This window comes from Balaenoptera borealis (genome assembly GCF_965194805.1).
Source record: "Balaenoptera borealis genome assembly, chromosome: 6".
Taxonomy (NCBI): domain Eukaryota; kingdom Metazoa; phylum Chordata; class Mammalia; order Artiodactyla; family Balaenopteridae; genus Balaenoptera; species Balaenoptera borealis.
In genome coordinates, this window is record NC_138863.1 from 129,067,030 (window position 1) to 129,086,201 (window position 19,172).

Below are 19,172 nucleotides of genomic sequence, written 5' to 3' on the forward strand. Positions count from 1 at the left end.
AATAACGTTATCAGTCAACTTGACCTAATTGTTCATATTGACATAACTCCAACCAACAACAGCAGAATACATATTCTTTTCTAGTGCAAATAGAATATTTATGAGAATAGGCCACATTCTACCATAAAACAGGTTTCAATCCATTCAAAAGGATTCAAGTTTTACAAAATATATTCTCTGACCACTATGAAATTAAATTTGGTAACTGCAAAAATCCCCAAATTTGGTGTAGGTAAATACATCTAAAATATCCAAGGATCAAAGAAGAAATCAAAATGGAAATTAGAAAGTAATTTGAATTGAAGGGAAATAAAGCAAAACATATCAAAATTGGTGGGAGACCACTATTTAGAAGGAAATTTAGAGCACTAAATACCTATACTCGAAAATAAGATATATATAAAACCAATAACCTCAACCTTCGCATTAAGAAACTAGTAAAAGAAGAATAAATAAATAAATAAACCCAAAGTAAGCAAAGTATTTATTTATAATAAATATCAGAGTATAAATCATTAAAAGAGAAAAAATGTAGAAAAAAATCTATATAATCAAAAGCTGGTTGAGATCAATAACATTGATAAACCTCTAGACAGACCAATCAGAAAAAAAGTGAAGACATAAATCCAGTATCAGGAATTAGAGAGGTTCCTTTACTAAAAATTCTATGGCCATTACATAACCCTCCCAGACTTCAGACAATACTACAAAGCTACAGTAATCAAAACAGCATGATATTGGCACAGAAACAGACATATAGCTCAATGGAACAGAATAGAGAGCCAGAAATAAGCCCAAACACCTATGGTCAGTTCATCTACAACAAAAGAGGCAAGAATATACAATGGAGAAAAGACAGTCTCTTCAGCAAGTGGTGTCGGGAAAGCTGGACAGCCTCATGTAAATCAATGAAATTAGAACACTCCTTCACACCATACACAAAAATAAACTCAAAATGGTTTAAAGACCTAAATATAAGACATGACACCATAAACTCCTAGAAGAGAACATAGGTGAAACTTCTTGGACATAAATCATAGCAATACTTTCTTAAATCAGTTTACCAAGGAAAAGAAATAAAAGCAAAGATAAACAAATGGGACCTAACCAAACATAAAAGTTTTTGCACAGCAAAGGAAACTATCAACAAAATGAAAGACAACCTACAGAACGGGGGAAAATATTTGCAAATGATGCAACTGACAAGAGATATTAATCCAAAATATACAAACAGCTCATACAACCCAATATCAAAAACCAAACAACCCAATCAAAAAATTGGCAGAAGACCTAAATAGGTATTTCTCCAAAGAAGACACACAGATGGCCATCAGGCACATGAAATGATGCTCAGTATCACTAATTATTAGAGAAACACAAATCAAAACTACAATGAGGTTCCACAACACACCAGTCAGAATGGCCATCATTAAAAAGTCTACAAATAATAAATGCTGGAGAGGGTGTGTAGAAAAGGGAACCCTCCTACACTGTTGGTGGGAATGTAAATTGGTGCAGCCACTATGGAGAACATTATGGAGGTTCCTTGAAAAACCAAAAATAAGGTTACCATATGATCCAGCAATTCCACGCTTGGGCACATATCCAGAAAAGATGAAAATTCTAATTCAAAAAGATACATGCACTCCAATGTTCACAGCAACACTGTTTACAATAACCAAGACATGGAAACAATCCAAGTGCCCATCAATAGATGATTGGTTGGAAGATGTGGTGTATATATACAATGGAATATTATTCATCCATAAAAAGAATGAAATATTGCCATTTGCAGCAACATGCAACATGGACGTAGAGAATATCATACTAAGTGAAGTAAGTCAAACAAAGAAAGTCAAGTATTATAGGATATCACTTATACTTGGAATCTAAAAAATAACACAAATTAACCTATATACAAAACAGAAACAGACTCACAGACATAGAAAATAAACTTATGTTTACCAAAGGGGAAAAGGAAGGGGAGGTATAAATTAGGAGTATAGGATTAATGGATACAAAATATGATGCATAAAACAGATAAGCAACAAGGGTTTACTGTATAACACAGGGAACTATACTCAATATCTTATAATAACCTAACAGAAAAGAATCTGAAAAATATATATATATATAACTGAATCACTTTGTTGTACACCTAAAACTAACACAATATTGCAAATCAACTATACTTCAATTTAAAAAGTTCTATAGCCATTAAAAGGATAAAGAAAAACAATTATGAACAATTTTAGAATAATTCTTTCAACAACTGAGGTATGATGGACAAATTCCTTTAAAGACATAAACCACAAGTGAGCACTCAAGAAGAAATAGACAACCTTAATAGCTAGCCCTATATCTATTAAAGATTGAATATGTAGTTAAAAACTAGAAGGAAGGAAAGAAAGGAAGGGAGGGAGGGAGGGAGGGAGGTCCAAGCCTTTAAATATCCTGGCAAACATTTAAGGAAAAAAGTAGTAGCAATTTTACACCATCTCTTCCCAAAAACTGAAGAGGGTATACTTCTATATTCATCCTTTGAGGACAGCAAAAAGTAGACATTTCAAGAGAAGACACTACACACCAATATCCCTATTGTACAAAGATATAAAAATTCTATATAAAATATTAGGAAGAAGAAGCATGAGGTGATATTTGGTGACCAGAGGGGCAGACTCTGGTGATTATTTGTGCTTTTAAACAAATAAGTCAAATTCTCTCCCATTCTGATCACTTGGCAGGCTGACTCATCCCGGTCCCTGCAACTGGTGAGGCCTGGTGACAGTCAGGATGAACTGTGTCATTCAGTGGTAGAGTGGAACATGTGGTTCTCTCTGTATGATGACCAGCAGCTCAGGGCTCTGAGAACTATTGACCAGGAAGGCACTGCCAGCCCACAGTGGGCATGAGGTCAAAGTGAGGAAGAGTCACTGAGATTTCAGGGTTACTTTTTACTGCAGCATAACCAAGCATCTGACAGATGCTCTGTACACACCAAAGACCTGCTGAACCCAAATCTCTGGGGTGGGGCTTAGTAATCTGTAGTTATACCAAGCACCCCAAAATTGGAGACCCCTATACCCAACAGTGGCTCAGAGTGATTGCTCTGGCTCTGCACAGCTCACTGTGTGCTGATTTACAGCCTGTCTTGGCATTGCCATAGGGTTTCAGCATTATCCATGTCCCAACCATACCCTCTCCCTTCCCTCGAAGTTTTCCTCAGCTCCTTACTCTGGAAGAGTGGAGGAGTCAATTACACAGACTTGTTTCTATACTTCCAAATCAGTATATCTAAATTAATCTCAAGATAAGACTCTCCAGAAGAGCTTATTCACAGCATAGATTTCCTGGGGGTGGCCCTGGTAACCTGTATATATAACAGTCATTCCCGAGTCATTCTGATCACCAGGGCAGTTGAGGGATGTTGGGGAGAGGGGCAGCTGTGCCCACACAAGCTTCTAGAGACAGATTAGCCATTGTAATTGATTATAGTCTCCTTAGCTATCCATTGGTATGATCCTTTCCATTAGAAAACTAAACCTAAAAATTAAGTTACCCCACTTTACATATACTAGTTGATGATAAAACATTTTGAACACCTCTAACTGGTTGCTATGGGTTGAATAGTGTCCGCCCAAAATTGATGTGTTGAAGTCCTAACCCCCAGTACATCAGAATGTGACCTTATTTGAAAATAGGGTCATTGCAGATGTAATTAGTTAAGGTGAGGTCATTAGAATGGCCCCAAATCCAAGATGACTGGTGTCCTTACAAATGCAGAAATGTGGACACAGACACACACAGGAAGAATGCCATGTTAACATGAATACAGCCATCTAAAAGCTAAGGAGACAGGCCTGGAACAGATCCTTCCTCACAGCCAACCAATCCATGATTTTGGAATTCCAGCCTCCAGAACTATGAGGTAATAAGCCACAATAGGTGGCTTTTTAACTTAACTTCTATGGAAATAAACCATCTTTTGTTTAAGCCACCCAGTCTGTGGTACTTTGTTGTAACAGCCCTAGCAAATTAATACACTGGTCAATGAGAAACGTGGATCAAGGTACCTCATTGCAAGAAGTATCTATTTTAAAATAAAAAGCAAACGTTGATTAAAATTTTCTTCAAAACAGAGAAGTAATGGAATCATTTGCAGTGGTCCCCTCTGTTACCAAGGCAACCTGCACAGTGTCTTGCACTGGGCCTGGCCAAGAAGAGGCTGGCTGTTTCCCAAATAGTCTATTGCTTCTAATCTATCCTGACCAGTAAAGCTGTCAATAAAACATCTACTAAAAATTTTAAGTGAGGAAAATGCAAAACCATAAGATGGCCACGAGCCCTATTCCTCCTGGCCACTGCCTTGCCAATATGATCTTGATTGACACAGTATTTTATCCCCTGTGCTGGATTATGTTGCCTTTGTTTTTTTTTTAAACAACAGTTCCTGTTTATTTTTTTATTTTTATTTATTTATTTAATTTATGGCTGTGTTGGGTCTTCGTTTCTGTGCGAGGGCTTTCTCTAGTTGCGGCAAGCGGGGGCCACTCTTCATCGCGGTGCACGGGCCTCTCACTATCGCGGCCTCTCTTGTTGCGGAGCACAGGCTCCAGACGCGCAGGCTCAGTAGTTGTGGCTCACGGGCCTAGTTGCTCCGTGGCATGTGGGATCCTCCTGGACCAGGGCTCGAACCCGTGTCCCTTGCATTGGCAGGCAGATTCTCAACAACTGCGCACCAGGGAAGCCCTGTTGCCATTTTTGTAATCACATTTAGTTTCAAACTAAAACATATTAGAACAGTAGAGTCTATATGCCATGCTATTTGTATTGTATACACATGGTTTAATGCTGTCATGACATGCAAACTGTATACAGTGGACATTGCTTCCCACATTTCACTCTATAGAAAACTAAAGAGGCACAGCTCATGGATTTAAAGCCCCTGAAAGCACACTACGTACCAGGAGGCAGACAGGGACATGCTAGTGTGCAGCATCCCAATGACTGATGCCTCCCTGATATTCTACAGGTGATTAACCTCCTACCTTTTCGTGGCAACTTCCCCCGGAAAAAATAGTATCGTGGCAGTAAACTCTGAGGCTATATGAGGAGGTACTTCCACTCACCAACAATCTCACTGGGTTCCTTGTTATACAGCTTTTTGTTCCAGTAAAGTAGTCTGAGGAGTGGAAAGGAGAACAAGAGAACGAAGCAAATCCCAGCAAACATGTGTGCGGTGAACCCAGCGAAGTCCAGACCCTAGAAACAGGAAAGGAGAAGTGAAATCACAGACGGGCCTTCCAGCAGCACAGGTGCAGCCCCATGGCAGGGTCCAGGGAGGGCTGAGCTCAAGGGCCGTGGAACCTAGCACAAAGCCCACAGAACAGGTACTCTTCACCATGATTTTGAAAACATTCAGGATTTGTTTCTTTCACATTGAAAAACCAATTATTACCTGAATGACAAGCAAACTTGGGAGGAAACAAAAACAGGTCATCACATCTAATCCCAACCTTAGCTGTGTCTACTTCACCACTGGACTAACTCGTCCCCCAGGATCCGGTGAAACAGGACTGAGGGCGACAAAACATACAACTATCACTACTATAGAGAAAATAGATAACCAACAATAACCTACTGTTATAGCACAGGGAACTATACTCAATATTTTGTAATAACCTATACGGGAAAAGAATCTGAAAGAAATAGATATATATGTAAGTATAACTGAATCACTTTGCTGTACACCTGAAACTAACACAACGTTGTAAATGAGCTATGCTTCAATTTAAAAAAAAAAGACTATGGGGCAACATTCTTCCATTTGAAGGTAAATTGGCTTTTAAAAATATTTCACTTAAGTCACTGCCATCAATTTGAAAGAGCACTGTCATGCCTGGAAAGCACTGTCCTCCACAGATCACCCAGTGGCCATCAGGACTGAAGCCCCCCAGGGTGTCCCAACCAGCCTCAAGGGTCCTAGGCAGGAGCCCTCTCCTTCCCCTCACACTTCCTTTGCCTGTCTATGGGCTATTTTCCACGGTCAGCTGCTGAGAACATCTTTCTTGTTGGATGAAATCCCCACTAGGTTAATTTGTTAGGGAATAAGTCACTAACAATATTGGTCAGTTTTGTCCTTTTGTTTACACTTGCTTAAACCTTCAGCAAATACATGCCCTCTGAGCTCCTCACAGCACAGATGAGGCTGCTGTCCCCACGAAGCAGGCTGTGAGAATCAGCTTCTTACTGGCAAGAACTCCAGGTCTTTTCTGTAGTGTTCATGGACTACTGATGCCACAAAAAGGGGTCAGAGGCACAATGACAAAGCATTGGGGGTGACCCCCAGGCAGGAGGGACCATGGGGGAAGGGAGAGTAGGTCCAGGGGTCATTAGTGACCACCTTGAGAGACCATGCCCAAGGCAGCAGCCAGGAAGACCACCTTCTAAAGTCCTGAGCTGGAAGGAGTGATTTCAATTATATTAGTTGTTTATTAAAACTTACTTATTTACTTAAATGTCCCCCTCATTTCTGGAAAAGATCTGAAACCACTTATAACATTGCTAAAGATATGACACAACTTAGAAGCCATTATCAGTAAGTTGTGTCAAAATTTAGACTTGCCAGTGTGCAATGATCTGAAGTTCTTATTCTCTTGCAGTTTACCTGCACATCCAAAAGTTGCCCTTGAAAACAGCATATGAATAACAAATGGAGTTATATGAGGTTAATCACATACAGACAGCAGGGAGACCTACCAAAAGGTGGGACTCATGGCATACTTTTAATGGCCATATAAGAATTCACCGCTTTTCTAGTAGTTCTTCAACAAGGATATTACCTTGGACTTTGTGTTTATCTACAGAATGCATGCCCCAAATATCTGGTTTAAAAAAGGTCCAAGACACTTTTAGGGGCCCCGGAAAATCATTTAGTTTCTTCTAAAATCAGAAACAAAACAGAAAACCTTTTGAGTCAAAGAAGATGGCTTAAAATATAATATTAATATATTATAATATTAACATATTTTTCTGTATATGAATTCAGTCATGAATGTAATGTAAATGTAATTGTAATTAATATTACAAGTAATGTAATAACATAATTAATGTAAATGTAATTAATATTTTTTGGAGGGAGGAGTGCATGAAGGCAGAAGTACTTACATCCTGAGTAATTCTGGGTCCCTTTGGAACACAGTACAGGTATCCCCCACTTTTTCAGATTTTGCTTTATGCCACTTTGCTTTTACAAAAGACCTACATTAGCACCTGTTTTCGCTAAGAAAGAACTCTGAGGAGGATTTTCACTTTTATGAAAACAGGTGACTGCTCTTTTAACTTTATGCCATTTTGGCTTCCGAAAGGTTTCATAGGAAAGCTCTATTTTCGGATAGTGGGGAAAACCTGTAACAAAGCTATAAAGTAACAAAACCACCCACTATCATACTTACATTAGTGCAGTGCTTAAATGCAGCCCTTTCTTGCAAGGTGCTGGTTCTGTTTCTTCAATCTCAGCCTTGTTTTGTACTGTTTTGGTTTTGAAGCGTGCCCCAAGAGCACAGCAGCCTGGTGGGAGAGCCACGAGGAGGGTCCCAGCGGTGCACGGCACAGGGGCCTGATGGGAAAGGCCTGAAGAATGTCCTACTGCACACATCTCTGGGGCACAGTAGGAAATGCCTTCCAGTGATGTGTGAGATGCCATTCAGAAGCACAGGGTACATGGTTCCCCTAAAGAGACTTCTCTAGGGCTGTTTAAAAGGTGGTTGAGGGAGGAGCTTCAAGATGGCAGAAGAGTAAGATGCGGAGATCACCTTCTTCCCCACAAATACATCAGAAATACATCTACATGTGGAACAACTCCTACAGAACACCTACTGAACGCTGGCAGAAGACCTCAGACCTCCTAAAAGGCAAGAAACTCCCCACGCACCTGGGTAGGGCAAAAGAAAAAGGAAAAAACAGAGACAAAAGAATAGGGACAGGACCTGCACCAGTGGGAGGGAGCTGTGAAGGAGGAAAGGTTTCCGCACACTAGAAGCCCCTTCACGGGCAGAGATGCGGGTGGTGGAGGGGGGAGCTTCAGAGCCATGGAGGAGAGCGCAGCAACAGGGGTGCGGAGGACAAAGCGGAGAGATTCCTGCACAGAGGATCGGTGCCGAGCAGCACTCACCAGCCCGCAAGGCTTGTCTGCTCACCCGCCGGGGCGGGCGGGGGCTGGGAGCTGAGGCTCGGGCTTCGGAGGTCAGATCCCAAGGAAAGGACTGAGGTTGGCGGCGTGAACACAGCCTGAAGGGGCTAGTGCACCACAGCTAGCCAGGAGGGAGTCCGGGGAAAAAGTCTGCAGCTGCGGAAGAGGAAAGAGACTTTTTCTTGCCTCTTTGTTTCCTGGTGCGTGAGGAGAGGGGATTCAGAGCACCACCTAAACGAGCTCCAGAGTGGGGCGTGAGCCACGGCTATCAGCACGGACACCAGAGGCGGGCATGAGTTGCTAAGGCTGCTGCTGCCACCACCAAAAAGCCTGTGAGCAAGCACAGGTCACTATCCACACCGCCCCTCCCGGGAGCCGGTGCAGCCCGCCACTGCCAGGGTCCCGTGATCCAGGGACAACTTCCCAAGGAGAACACATGGCACGCCTCAGGCTACTGCAACGTCACACTGGTCTCTGCTTCTGCAGGCTTGCCCCACACTCCGTAACCCTCCCACCCCCCAGCCTGAGTGAGCCAGACCCCCAAATCAGCTGCTCCTTTAACCCTGTCCTGTCTGAGTGAAGAACAGATGCCCTCAGGCGACCTACAGGCAAAAGCGTGGCCAAATCCAAAGCTGAACCCCAGGAGCTGTGCGAACAAAGAAGAAAAAGGGAAATCTCTCCCAGCAGCCTCAGGAGCAGCGGATTAAATCTCCACAGTCAACTTGCTGTATGCTGCATCTGTGGAATACCTGAATAGACAACGAATCATCCCAAATTGAGGAGGTGGACTTTGGGAGCAACGATATATTTTTTTTCCCCCTTTTTCTCTCTTTCTGAGTGTGTAAGCGTATGCTTCTGTGTGTGATTTTGCCTGTATAGCTTTGCTTTTACCATTTGTCCTAGGGTTCTGTCTGTCCGTTTTTTGTTTTGTTTTGTTTTGTTTTAAAATATAGTTTTCAGCACTTATTATCATTGGTGGATTGGTTTTTTGGTTTGGTGGTTCTCTTTTTTTTTTTCTTTTTAAATTACTTTAAAAAAATTTTTATATAATTTTTTTATTTTAATAACTTTTTTATTTTATCTTATTTTATTTTATCTTTTTCTTTCTTTCGTTCTTTTTTTCTCCCTTTTATTCTGAGCCATGTGGATGACAGGCTCTTGGTGCTCCAGCCAGGCATCAGGGCTGTGCCTCTGAGGTGGGAGAGCCAATTTCAGGACGTTGGTCCACCAGAGACCTCCCAGCTCCATGTAATATCAAATGCCAAAAATCTCCCAGAGATCTCCATCTCAATGCCAAGACCCAGCTCCACTCAACGCCCAGCAAGCTACAGTGCTGGACACCCTATGCCAAAAGACTAGCAAGAGAGGAACACAACCCCACCCATTAGCAGAGAGGCTGCCTAAAATCATGATAAGGTCACAGACACCCCAAAACACACCACCAGACGTGGACCTGCCCACCAGAAGGACAAGATACAGCCTTATCCACCAGAAGACAGGCGCGAGTCCCCTCCACCAGGAAGCCTACACAACCCACTGAACCAACCTTAGCCACTGGGACAGACACCAAAAACAATGGGAACTACGAACCTGCAGCCTGAAGGTTCCTGAAAAGGAGACCCCAAACACAGTAAGTTAAGCAAAATGAGAAGACAAAGAAATACACAGCAGATGAAGGAGCAAGGTAAAAACCCACCAAATTTAACAAATGAAGAGGAAATAGGCTGTCTACCTGAAAAAGAATTCAGAATAATAATAGTAAAGATGATCCAAAATCTTGGAAATAGAATGGAGAAACTACAACAAACATTTAACAAGGACCTAGAAGAACTAAAGAGCAAACAAACAATCATGAACAACACAATAAATGCACTTAAAAGTTCTCTAGAAGGAATCAATAGCAGAATAACTGAGGCAGAAGAACGGATAAATGACCTGGAAGATAAAATAGTGGAAATAACTACTGCAGAGCAGAATAAAGAAAAATGAATGAAAAGAATTGAGGACAGTCTCAGAGACCTTGGGACAATATTAAATGCACCAACATTCAAATTATAGGGGTCCAGGAAGAAGAAGAGAAAAAGGAAGGGACTGAGAAAATATTTGAAGAGATTATAGTTGAAAACTTTCCTAATATTGGTAAGGAAATAGTATATCAAGTCCAGGAAACATAGAGAGTCCCATACAGGATAAATCCAAGGAGAAACACAGCAAGACACATATTAATCACACTATCAAAAATTAAATACAAAGAAAAAATATTAAAAGCAGCAAGGGAAAACCAACAAATAACATTCAAGGGAATCCCCATAAGGTTAATAGCTGATCTTTCAGCAAAAACTCTGCAAGCCAGAAGAGAGTGGCAGGACATAATTAAAGTGATGAAAGGGAAAAACCTACAACCAAGATTACTCTATCCAGAAAAAATCTCATTCAGATTTGATGGAGAAATTAAAATCTTAACAGACAAGCAAAAGCTAAGAGAATTCAGCACCACTAAACCAGCTTTACAACAAATGCTAAAGGAACTTCCCTAGGCAGGAAACACAAGAGAAGGAAAACACCTACAATAACAAACCCAAAACAATTAAGAAAATAGTAATAGGAACATACATATTGATAATTACCTTAAATGTAACTGGATTAAATGCTCCAACCAAAAGACATAGACTGGCTGAATGGATACAAACACAAGACCTGTATATATCCTGTCTAAAAGAGACCCACTTCAGATCTAGGGACACATACAGACTGAAAGTGAGGAGATGGAAAAAGATATTCCATAGAAATGGAAATCAAAAGGAAGCTGGAGTAGCAATTCTTATATCAGACAAAATAGAATTTAAAACAAAGGTTATTACAAGAGACAAAGAAGGACACTACATAATGATCAAGGGATCAATCCAAGAAGAAGATATAACAATTGTAAATATGTATGCACCCAACATTACAGCACCTCAATACATAAGGTAAATACTAACAGCCATAAAAGGGGACATAGACAGTAACACAATCATAGTAGGTGACGTTAACATCCCACTTTCACCAATGAACAGATCATCCTAAATGAAAATAAATAAGGAAACACAAACTTTAAATGATACATTAAACAAGATGGACTTAATTGATATTTATAAGACATTCAATCCAAAAACAACAGAATACACTTTCTTCTCAAGTGCTTATGGAACATTCTCCAGGATAGATCATATCTTGGATCACAAGTCAAGCCTTGGTAAAGTTAAGAAAATTGAAATCATATCAAGTATCTTTTCTGACCACAATGCTATAAGACTAGATATCAATTACAGGAAAAAATCTGGAAAAATACAAACACATGGAGGCTAAACAATACACTACTTAATAACCAAGAGATCACTGAAGAAATCAAAGAGGAAATCAAAAACTACCTAGGAACAAATGACAATGAAATCACAATGACCTAAAACCTATGGGATGCAGCAAAAGTAGTTCTAAGAGGGAAGTTTATAGCAATACAATCCTATGTTCAGAAACAAGAAACATCTCAAATAAACAACCTAAACTTCCCCTTAAAGCAATTAGAAAAAGAAGAATAAAAAACCCCAAAGTTAGCAGAAGGAAAGAAATCATAAAGATCAAATGAGAAATAAATGAAAAAGAAATGAAGGAAACGATACCAAAGATCAATAAAACTAAAAGTTGGTTCTTTCAGAAGATAAACAAAATTGATAAACCATTAGCCAGACTCATCAAGAAAAAAAGGGAGAAGACTGAAATCCATAGAATTAGAAATGAAAAAGGAGAAGTAACAACTGACACTGCAGAAATACAAACGATCATGAGAGATTACTACAAGCAACTCTATGCCAATTAAATGGACAACCTGGAAGAAATGGACAGATTCCTACAAATGCACAACCTGCCGAGACTGAACCAGGAAGAAATAGAAAATATGAACAGACCAATCACAAGCACTGAAATTGAAACTGTGATTAAAAATCTTCCAACAAACAAAAGCCCAGGATCAGATGGCTTCACAGGTGAATTCTATCAAACATTTAGAGAAGAGCTAACACCTACCTTCTCAAACTCTTCCAAAACGTAGTAGAGGGAGGAACACTCCCAAACTGATTCTACGAGGCCATCATCACCCTGATACCAAAACCAGACAAAGATGTCCCCAAAACCAAAACTACAGACAAATATCACTGATGAACATAGATGCAAAAATCCTCAACAAAATACTAGTCAACAGAATCCAACAGCACATTAAAAGGATCATACACCATGATCAAGTGGGGTTTATCCCAGGAATGCAAGGATTCTTCAATATATGCAAATCAATCAATGTGATACACCATATTAACAAATTGAAGGAGAAAAACCATATGATCATCTCAATAGATGCAGGGAAAGCTTTCGACAAAATTCAACACCAATTTATGATAAAAACCTTCCAGAAAGTAGGCATAGAGGGAAATTTCCTCAACATAATAAAGGCCATATAAGACAAACCCACAGCCAACATCATCCTCAATGGTGAAACCCTGAAACCATTTCCACAAAAATCAGGAACAAGAGAAGGTTGCCCACTCTCACCACTACTATTTAACATAGTTTTGGAAGTTTTAGCCACAGCAATCAGAGAAGAAAAAGAAACAAAAGGAATCCAAATCAGTAAAGAAGTAAAGCTGTCACTGTTTGCAGATGACATGATACTATACATAGAGAATCCTAAAGATGCTACCAGAAAACTACTAGAGCTAATCAATGAATTTGGTAAAGTAGCAGGATACAAAATTAATGCACAGAAATCTCTTGTATTTCTATACACTACTGATGAAAAATCTGAAAGTGAAATTAAGAAAACATTCTCATTTACCAGTGCAACAAAAAGAATAAAATACCCAGGAATAAACCTACCTAAGGAGACAAAGACCTGTATACAGAAAATTATAAGACACTGATGAAAGAAATTAAAGATGATACAAACAGATGGAGAGATATCCCATGTTCTTGGATTGGAAGAATCAACATTGTGAAAATAACTCTACTACCCAAAGCAATCTACAGATTCAATGCGATCCCGAGCGAACTACCACTGACATTTTTCACAGAACTAGAAGAAAAAATTTTACAATTTGTATGGAAACACAAAAGACCCCAAATAGCCAAAGCAATCTTGAGAAAGAAAAACGGAGCTGGAGGAATCTGGCTCCCTGACTTCAGACTCTACTACAAAGCTACAGTAATCAAGACAGTATGGTACTGGCACAAAAACAGAACTATAGATCAATGGAACAGGATAGAAAGCCCAGAGATAAACCGACGCACATTTGGTCACCTTATCCTTGATAAGGGAGGCAAGAATATACAATAGAGAAAAGACAGCCTCTTCAATAAGTGGTGCTGGGAAAACTGGACAGCTACATGTAAAAAAATGAAATTAGAACACTCCCTAACACCATACCGAAAAGTAAACTCAAAATGGATTAAAGACCTAAATGTAAGGCCAGACACTTTCAAACTCTTAGAGGAAAACATAGGCAGAACACTCTATGACATAAATCACAGCCAGATCCTTTTTGACCCACCTCTAGAGAAATGGAAATAATAACAAAAATAAGCAAATGGGACCTAATGAAACTTAAAAGCTTTTGCACAGCAAAAGAAACCATAAACAAGACCAAAAGACAACCCTCAGAATGGGAGAAAATATTTGCAAATGAAGCAACTGACAAAGGATTGATCTCCAAAATTTACAAGCAGCTCATGCAGCTCGATATCAAAAAAACAAACAACCCAAGCCGAAAATGGGCAGAAGACCTAAATAGACATTTCTCCAAAGAAGATATACAGATTGCCAACAAACACATGAAAGAATGCTCAACATCCTTAATCATTAGAGAAATGCAAATCAAAACTACAATGAGATATCATCTCACACCGGTCAGAATGGCCATCATCAAAAAATCTAGAAACAATAAATGCTGGAGAGGGTGTGGAGAAAAGGGAACACTCTTGCACTGTTGGTGGGAATGTAAATTGATACAGCCACTATGGAGAACAGTATGGAGGTTCCTTAAAAAACTAAAAGTAGAATTACCATATGACCCAGCAATCCCACTACTGGGCATATACCCTGAGAAAACCATAATTCAGAAAGAGTCATGTACCGAAATGTTCATTGCAGCTCTATTTACAATAGCCAGGACATGGAAGCAACCTAAGTGTCCATCAACAGATGAATGGATAAAGAAGACATGGCTCATATATACAATGGAATATTACTCAGCCATAAAAAGAAACGAAATTGAGTTATTTGTAGTGAGGTGGATGGACCTAGAATCTGTCATACAGAGTGAAGTAAGTCAGAAAAAGAAAAACAAATACAGTATGCTAACACACATATATGGAATCTAAGAGAAAAAAAAAAAGGTCATGAAGAACCTAGGGGTAAGACAGGAATAAAGACACAGACGTACTAGAGAATGGACTTGAGGATATGGGGAGGGGGAAGGGTAAGCTGGGACAAAGTGAGAGAGTGGCATGGACATATATACACTACCAAACATAAAATAGATAGCTAGTGGGAAGCAGCCGCATAGCACAGGGAGATCAGCTTGGTGCTTTGTGACCATCTAGAGGGGTGGGATAGGGAGGGTGGGAGGGAGGGAGACACAAGAGGGAAGAGATATGGGAACACATGTATATGTATAACTAATTCACTTTGTTATAAAGCAGAAACTAACACACTGTTGTGAAGCAATTATACTCCAATAAAGATGTTAAAAAAAAAAGATGTGGCACATATATACAATGGAATATTACTCAGCCATAAAAAGGAAAGAAATTGAGTTATTTGTAGTGAGGTGGATGGACCTAGAGTCTGTCTTACAGAGTGAAGTAAGTCTGAAATTGAAAAACAAATACCATATGCTAACACATATACATGGAATCTAAAAAAAAAAAAGGGTCATCAAGAACCTTGGGGCAAGATGAGAAGAAAGATGCAGACCTACTAGAAAATGGACTTGAGGACACGGGGAGGGGGAAGGGTTAGCTGGAACAAAGTGAGAGAGTTGTAGTGTATATATGGACATATACACACTACCAAATGTAAAATAGATAGCTAGTGGGAAGGAGTTGCATAGCACAGGGAGATCAGCTCGGTGCTTTGTGACCAGCTAGAAGGGTGGGATAGGGAGGGTGGGAGGGAGGGAGATGCAAGAGGGAAGAGATATGGGGATATATGTATATGTATAACTGATTCACTTCGTTATAAAGCAGAAACTAACACACTGTTGTGAAGCAATTATACTCCAATAAAAACGTTCTAAATAAATAAATAAATAAATAAATAAATAAATAAATAAATAAATAAATAAATAAATAAAAGGAGGAAGACAATATCCCAGTCAGCCAGTTGGGAGATGAAGGGACAATGTGTCATTGCACATGGGATCCTAAACAGCACTGCAGACTCGTGCCTACTCCAGGGAGACCTGCTGGACCCTGGACGTCTGTCCATCTGCCTGTTCAGTACTAGAAATTCTGCCAGTGGTGAGCCATCCCACGTGACCTAGGAGGAGTGAGCAGAGTGTGCAAAGGGTAAGTTGGAAGAACTTTCCTCACAACTCCCTGTAATTTCTGCCTAATCCTGAGACAGAATGTGGAGATTTTTCAGATGTGACTTTTTGACTGTTCTAAAGCCTAGTAGTGGTTTTTTGTTTTGTTTTTTTTTTAATTTTTATTTTATGTTGGAGTATAGTTGTTCTACAATGTATTAGTTTCAGGTGTACATCAAAGTGATTCAATTATACATATACATAAATCTATTCTTTTTCAGATTCTTTTCCCCTATAAGTTATTACAGAATATTGAGTAGAGTTCCCTGTGCTATACAGTAGGTCCTTGTTGATTATCTATCAATATTTTATATATAGTAATGTGTATATGTTAATCCCAAATGCCTAATTTATCCCTCACCCCCATCTTTCTCCTTTGGTGATCAAAAGTTTGTTTTCAAAGTTTGTGAGTCTGTTTCTGTTTTGAAGTTCATTTGTACCATTTTTTAGTTTCCACATATAAGTGACATCATATGATATTTGTCTTTCTCTGTCTGACTTACTTCACTTAGTATGATAATCTCTAGGTCTGTCCACATTGCTGCAAATGGCATTATCTCATTCTTTTTTATGGCTGAGTAATATTCCATTGTATATATGTACCACATCTTCTTTACCCATTAATCATGGACATATAGGTTTCTTCCATGTCTTGGCTCATGTAAACAGTGCTGCCATGAACATTACAGTGCATGTATCTTTTTGAATTATCTCCAGATATAATTTCTCTGGAGTGGGATTGCTGGATCATATGGTAGTTCTATTTTTAGCTTTTTAAGGAACCTCCATACTGTTCTCCATGGTGGCTATACCAATTTACATTCCCACCAACGTGTAAAATGGTTCCTGTTTTCCCACACCCTCTCCAAAATTTATTGTTTGTAGACTTTCTGATGATGACCACTCTGACCAGTGTGAGGTGATATCTCATTGTAGCTTTGATTTGCATTTCTCAAATAATTAGTGATGTTGAGCATCTTTTCATGTGCTTCTTGGGAATCTGTATGTCTCCTTTGGAGAAATCTCTATTCAGGTCTTCTGCCCATTTTTTTAGTGGGTTGCTTGTTTTTTTTATATTGAGCCACATGAGCTGTTTGTAAATTTTGGAGATTAATCCCTTGTTGGTGGCAACATTTGCAAATATTTTCTACCATTCAGTGGGTTGTCTTTTCATTTTGTTTATGGTTTCCTTTGAAGTGCAAAAGCTTTTGAGTTTAATTGGGTCCCATTTGTTTATTTTTGCTTTTATTTCCATTACTCTAGGAAATGAATCAAAAAAGATATTGCTGCAATTTATGTCAGAGGGTGTTCTGCCTATATTTCCTTCAAAGAGTTTTATAGTATCCAGTCTTACATTTAGGTCTTTAATCCACTTTGAGCTTATTGTTGTGTATGGAGTTAAACAACGTTCTAATTTCAGTCTTTTACATATAACTGCCCAATTTTCCCAGCACCACTAATTGAAGACATTGTCTCTTCTCCACTGTATAGTCTTGACTCCTTTGTCGTAGATTAATTGACCATAGGTGCATGGGTTTATTTCTGGACTCTCTATCCTGTTCCATTGATCTATATTTCTGTTTTTGTGCCAGTACCATACTGTTTTGATTACTATAACTTTCTAGTATAATCTGAAGTCAGGGAGCTTGATTCCTCCAGCTCTATTTTTCTTTCTCAGGATTGCTTTGGCTATTCGGAGTCTTTTATGTTTCCATACAAACTTTAAAACATTTTGTTCTAGTTCTGTGAAAAATTGCATTGGCAACTTGATAAGGATTGCATTGAATCTGTAGATTGTCTTGGATAGTATACTTATTTTGACAATATTGATTCTTCCAATCCAGGAACATAGTCTATCTTTCCATTTTTTAGTGTCATCTTCAATTTCTTTTATCAGTGTGTTATAGTTTTCGGAGTATGGGTCTTTTACCTCCTTAGGTAGGTTTATTCCTAGGTATTTTATTCTTTTTGATGTGATGGTAAATGGGATTGTTTCTTTAATTTCTCTTTCTGGTTTTTCCTTTTCAGTGTATAGAAATGCCACAGACATCTGTGTATTAATTTTGTATCCTGCAACTTTACTGAATTCATTGATGAGCTCTGGCAATTTTCTGGTAGCATCTTTAGGGTTTTCTATGTATAGTATCATGTCATCTGCAAATAGTGACAGTTTAACTTCTTTTCAAATTTGGATTCCTTTTATTCCTTTTTAACCTCTGATTGCCATGGCTAGGACATCCAGAACTCTGTTGAATAAAACTGGTGAGAGTGTACATCCTTATCTTTTTCCTGATCTTAGAGAAAATGCTTTCACTTTTTCATGGTTGAGAATGATGTTTCCTGCGGGCTTGTCATATATGGCCTTTATTATGTTGAGGTATGTTCTCTCTATACCCACTGTCTGGAGAGTTTTTATGATAAATCGGCATTGAATTTTATCAAAAGCTTTTTCTGCATCTATTGAGATGATCATATGGTTTTTATTCTTCACTTTGTTAATGTGGTATCACAATCAGTATCACACTGAGTGATTTGCAGATACTGAAAAATCCTTGCATCCCTGGGATAAATCCCACTTGTTCATGGTGTATGGGTCCTTTTAATTTATTGTTGAATTCAGATTGGTAGTATTTTGTTGAGGATTTTTGCATGTATGTTCATCACTGATATTGGTCTGTATTTTTCTTTTTTGTGGTATCTTTGTTTAGTTTTTGAATCAGAGTGATGGTAGCCTCATAGAATGGCTTTTGGAGTGTTCCTTCTTCTGCAATTTTGTGGAATAGTTTCAGAAGAAAGTATTAACTCTTCCTTAAATGTTTGATAGAATTCACCTGTGAAGCCATCTGACCATGAACATTTACTTGTTGGGAGTTTTTTAATCACAGTTTCAATTTCAGTACTTGTGATTGCTCGTTCATATTTTCAATTTCTTCCTCACTTAGTCTTCGGAGATTGTACCTGTCTAAAAAATTTTCCATTTCTTCTAGGTTATCCATTTTTTTGGCATACAGTTGCTTGTAGTAGTCTCTTATGATCCTTTGTATTTCTGTAGTGTCAGTTATAACTCCTCTTTTTTCATTTCTGATTTTATTGATTTAAGCCTTCTCCCTTTTTTTCTTAATGAGTCTGGCTAAAGGTTTATCAATTTTGTATATCTTTTCAAAGAGCCAGCTTTTAGTTTCATTGATCTTTTCTACTGTTTTCTTCATCTCTGTTTCATTTATTTCTTCTCTGATCTTTATGATTTCTTTGCTTCTACTAACTTCGGGTTTTGTTTGTTCTTCCTTCTCTAGTTGCTTTAGATGTAACGTTAGGTTGTTTATTTGAGATTTTTCGTTTCCTGAGGTAAGATTGTATTGCTATAAACTTAC

At 38.7% G+C, this 19,172-nt stretch overlaps 1 protein-coding gene across 2 annotated transcripts in view; it reads right to left on the bottom strand.

The window, feature by feature from the left end:
- Window positions 1-19,172, bottom strand: part of OCA2 (OCA2 melanosomal transmembrane protein) — a 299,659-nt gene that overhangs the window by 144,207 nt on the left and 136,280 nt on the right. For both annotated transcript variants that reach the window (XM_082395480.1, XM_082395481.1), the window contains one exon: window positions 5,130-5,262. In XM_082395480.1, coding sequence (XP_082251606.1) covers window positions 5,130-5,262 — 133 coding nt within the window. The remainder of the gene's footprint in view (window positions 1-5,129; window positions 5,263-19,172) is intronic.